General features: G+C 42.9%; 1 protein-coding gene across 2 annotated transcripts; it reads left to right on the top strand.

Moving 5' to 3' along the window:
• Nucleotides 1-569: 569 nt before the first annotated feature.
• Nucleotides 570-4,404, top strand: LOC134323054 (carbohydrate sulfotransferase 1-like). Of its 2 annotated transcripts, XM_063004471.1 has the most exons (3): nt 570-657; nt 1,076-1,134; nt 2,703-4,404. In XM_063004471.1, the coding sequence occupies exon 3, from the start codon at nt 2,768-2,770 to the stop codon at nt 4,034-4,036; it is 1,269 nt and encodes a 422-aa protein (XP_062860541.1). In that variant the 5' UTR covers nt 570-657; nt 1,076-1,134; nt 2,703-2,767; the 3' UTR covers nt 4,037-4,404. The 2 variants fall into 2 exon arrangements, with proteins under 2 accessions (XP_062860541.1, XP_062860540.1); XM_063004470.1 differs by lacking the exon at nt 1,076-1,134 and having other exon boundaries at nt 618-657.
• Nucleotides 4,405-4,657: the final 253 nt, after the last annotated feature.

The following is a 4,657-nucleotide window of genomic DNA, read 5'->3' as shown; positions in this document are numbered from 1 at the left end:
GGGGGGGCAATGCCCCCCTCAGACCCCCCCCCCCCCCCCCTAGCGCCGGCCCTGGGTCCAACTGAGGCAAATTGTGTTCATGGTTTATGCTGATGGGACACTGGGAGGGACCGCACACCTGCAAACCCCCACCCCTTGAGAGCCCTGTCTTTAATATCTTTAAAGTTGGCACCAACTGTGCCACCCAGCAATACAAATATCCTTAAACAAATTGCTTCAAACCTGATTGAATCAAAGCAAATTAAGTCGATCTATATCGAAGTGGGATGAACTGAAATGGATTGGTGAAGAAGGAGGGACACTGAAGAGAGATACGCATACGAGAACCCCCCCCCCCCTTCTCTCTCTCCCGCGCGCGCGCTCGCTCTCTCGCGCTCTTTAACGCGTGCACGTCTCTCTCCCGGTTTTTTTTTCTTTAAGCAGCCCACGCGCATCATCTCATCGCTGCTCGCGCACTAATATAAGCGGTTCCTCTGAGGCGTTCATGATTTTTATTATTATCCCGCCTCTTTTCGTCGTTGTTTTGCTGTCACATTTCACAGCTTTAGGTTTTAGTTTCTCCGCTCTGTGGATGTACACGGCTTCTGCTCGTGATGGATGTTAGTTTCAGTGCTTCTGCTGTTCTTGTTGGCGGCTGCGCTTCGTGACAGCTCTGAGGTAAAAACGGTCACATCATAAACACAGGACTTCTGTATCTACATCCACTTTTACACGAATTATTTACATTCTACTACAATATTTAATTCACAACTTCTCTATGACTTCTCATGTTTTCCTTCAGCTGTCAACTATACTGTATTAATACAAACATACCAGTTTTACACAAAACATGTAGTATGTTTGTGTAACCAGTTACATTATTTTATATAACTTCATGACACATATGATAATTGTACAATACCATCTTTCTATAAATACATTTTAACCCATACAAATATATATTTTAGCCAAATTTGAGGTTCGAATAAACTACTGTCAAAAACCTTAAACATGACGAGATTGCAAAATATGACGTTTAAAATAATTGTAAACAAAGTCAGATGTCGTGTGTGTATTTTGGTGTGTGTTGTCAAAGCGAGTGAGCAGGGTACTGGGTCATAAAGAAGATCCTAGGACGCAATTATGGTGCACAAGGTCAGTGGCCCATGTCAGGTGCTATGATCCCAGCATACACGATCAGCCATAACATTAAAACCACCTCCTGGTTTCTACACTCACTGTCTATTTTATCAGCTCCACTTACCATATAGAAGCACTTTGTAGTTCTACAATTACTGACTGTAGTCCATCTGTTTCTCTGCATGCTTTGTTAGCCCCCTTTCATGCTGTTCTTCAATGGTCAGGACTCTCCCCGGACCACTACAGAGTAAATATTATTTGGGTGGTGGGTCGTTCTCAGCACTGCAGTGACACTGACATGGTGGTGGTGTGTTAGTGTGTGTTGTGCTGGTATGAGTGGATCAGACACAGCAGCGCTGATGGAGTTTTTAAACACCTCACTGTCACTGCTGGACTGAGAATAGTCCACCAACCAAAAATATACAGCCAACAGCGCCCCGTGGGCAGGGTCCTGTGACCACTGATGAAGGTCTAGAAGATGACCAACTCAAACAGCAGCAATAGATGAGCGATCGTCTCTGACTTTACATCTACAAGGTGGACCAACTAGGTAGGAGTGTCTAATAGAGTGGAAAGTGAGTGGACACGGCATTTTAAAATCTCCAGCAGCGCTGCTGTGTCTTTTCCACTCATACCAGCACAACACACACTAACACACCACCACCATGTCAGTGTCACTGCAGTGCTGAGAATGATCCACCACCTAAATAATACCTGCTCTGTGGTGGTCCTGTGGGGGTCCTGACCATTGAAGAACAGGGTGAAACAGATGGACTACAGTCAGTAATTGTAGAACTATAAAGTGCTTCTATATGGTAAGTGGAGCTGATAAAATGGACAGTGAGTGTAGAAACAAGGAGGTGGTTTTAATGTTATGCCTGATCGGTGTATATAGACTTGAAGTTGAATCAAGCTTTGGTAACAGTGATGTATTCATCCCTTGATGTCCATAGAAATTTAGTATTACAAAAACTTTTAAGGTTTTTTTGTAGTGTGTATACATGTTTGGCTTCTTATTTATAATTTTTTTGCAATGTTTCATACAGTAAAGTATTTACAAATATTTTATACGTCTTTAGTTTAAATGACATCTTTAGAAATCCATATTCTGTTTTTTAAAAGGCAAATTTTCCTCATTTATGAGTTATTATTTCATTGTAAAATAAGTCATTTAGATTATGTAATTCTTTTACCAAATATAAAATCATCCTGCTGTGAAGTGGGTGTTTAACAAGAAAATTAGTCAGTGTTTAGTCACTGAGTCGAATCTCTCTAAAGAGAGAAGATAGGAAAACAAGTAGAATAAGCCTACTTCTTTATTTTAATTTGTGACCAAGCACTGTGTGACTACACTGGTATAAAATGCTTTCAAACATTTGTTAACTTTTAAAAGTATGTCTTACATATAAATGACTTACCCTGAATTAAACAGCACTATTTTTAAATGTCCTACTAAAGGAAAAAGTATGTTTACTTGTCCCTGATCCACTGTGGTCACTGGAAGGCATGAATGCCCACTCTGTGTTGCGCCTGGTTATGTCCCTGCCTCGCAATAATGAAACATTTCCTTCTCTGCACTCCAGACAGGACTAGACTCCGCCACCAGAGCCTAGATGAAGTTTTCCAGCCTAGATGAAGTTTCCCAGCCATGCAATGTTCTTGGAAGTCTGTGATCCTGCTAGCCTTGGCCTCCATTGCCATCCAGTACACAGCAATCCGGACCTTTACCTCCAAGTCCTTCCAGCTTTGCACCGTCCCAGTCCCACAGAATTGCAATCTGGGCAGCCAAGAACCAGATGTTCTTTTTGAACGTGGTTGTGACGAATTTTCTTACTTATCTTTTAATAGCTCTCGCAAGACCCACATTTTAGTGTTAGCTACAACAAGGAGCGGGTCATCGTTTGTTGGCCAGCTGCTGAATCATCACTGGGATATCTTCTACCTGTTTGAGCCACTTTATCACGTCCAGACTGCTTTACTTCCCAGGCTTTCGCACAGTCGGAATACAGCTGACCGGCGAGTGATGCTCGGAGCAAGCCGGGATTTGTTGCGAAGCCTCTACGGATGTGACTTGCACTTTCTGGAAAGTTATATCAAGCCACCACCAACCAATCACACCACAGATAAGTTGTTTCGGCGTGGCGCAAGTCGAGCACTCTGCTCCCAACCCGTCTGCGATGCCTTTAGTCCAGGCGAGACCAGCGTTGATGAGGGGGACTGTGTGAAAAAGTGTGCAAACCTGAACATGACTCTTGCTGCAGAGTCTTGCAGAGATAAACGCCACATAGCCATCAAGATTGTGCGGGTACCTGAAATAGGGGATTTGAGGGCACTGGTGGAGGATCCCAGACTCAATCTAAAGGTGATCCAGCTAGTCAGGGACCCTCGAGGAATCCTCGCCTCACGAATCGAGACCTTCCGGGACACATACCGTTTGTGGAGGATCTGGAGGGCCACTGGAAGGAAACCCTACAACCTGGATTTGACTCAACTGACAGTAGTGTGTGATGACTTTCTGAGCTCTGTTTCTACAGGTCTCAGTCACCCCTACTGGCTTAGAGGGAAATACATGCTGGTACGATATGAGGACTTAGCAAGGAACCCTCTTCAGAAAACCAAGGATATCTATGACTACCTTGGGTTTTCTATGGACAAAAACGTTGTAGATTGGATACAAGCTAACACCAGGGGAAGTAACGAGCTCTCGGCCAAACATAAGTATGGAACAGTCAGGGATTCGGCAGCTAACGCTGAGAGCTGGAGGCTCAAACTGTCCTTTGACATGGTAGACTACACACAATCTGTGTGTCCAAAGATTCTTCACATGCTGGGCTATAAAAGTGTCAGATCAGCAGAGGAACTAAAAAATGTGTCTCTCTCGCTTGTTGCAGACAAGGTTTTTGTACCATTTTTATAACTGAAGTAGTTGTGGATGACTATTTTTTATATATTTATAAGTGTTGCCTTATGGTCTGTGTTAGCATTAATAATTTAACTTTCACAATCTTCAGATTTGCACTAAAGCCAAACTTACTGAACCTGTACTTATATCTTAAAAATAGCAGAATTAAATTGTATCTGACAGTTTACTGTTACCCATTTTTAATTTAATGTTCTAGTGTTGAATTTTAAAGAGCCATTAATGGTCCTTGCCTGGCTGTTGCCTGAACACAAGAGAATGTTGTTTTCAAGGTATATCTGTGACCAAATATGGGCGGCTACACCCCACTGTATGAGAACAATAAAACAATAAATAGTGGATGTCACAATCCCCCTTTAACATCACAGTGCATTTCCCTTTTTTAGATAAGAGTGGTCGCATCTATGAGAGTGCACCCAGCTACAGTGGGCAATTGCACGGACCAGGGTCACATATATACATTAACAGAGCTCACAGACTGTGTGAAGCAACAGAAGATCTAAAGACAAATGATTGCAGACAGAAAAAAACACGCTAAGAAATTCCAAATTGGGCAAATGATACATGACGATGTGAGCCTGCAGTGTTGATGGCAGAGCGCAGCCCATTGAGATGCAG

The sequence above is a fragment of the Trichomycterus rosablanca genome, chromosome 11 (genome assembly GCF_030014385.1).
Source record: "Trichomycterus rosablanca isolate fTriRos1 chromosome 11, fTriRos1.hap1, whole genome shotgun sequence".
In the NCBI taxonomy this organism is placed as follows: Eukaryota; Metazoa; Chordata; class Actinopteri; order Siluriformes; family Trichomycteridae; genus Trichomycterus; species Trichomycterus rosablanca.
The sequence above is the reverse complement of the archived record's forward strand: the minus strand, read 5'-3'. Positions and strand labels throughout refer to the sequence as shown.

Bases quoted from the DNA above. Each gene is read 5' to 3' on its own strand.
- LOC134323054 (XM_063004471.1), top strand. From the start codon at position 2,768: ATGCAATGTTCTTGGAAGTCTGTGATCCTGCTAGCCTTGGCCTCCATT.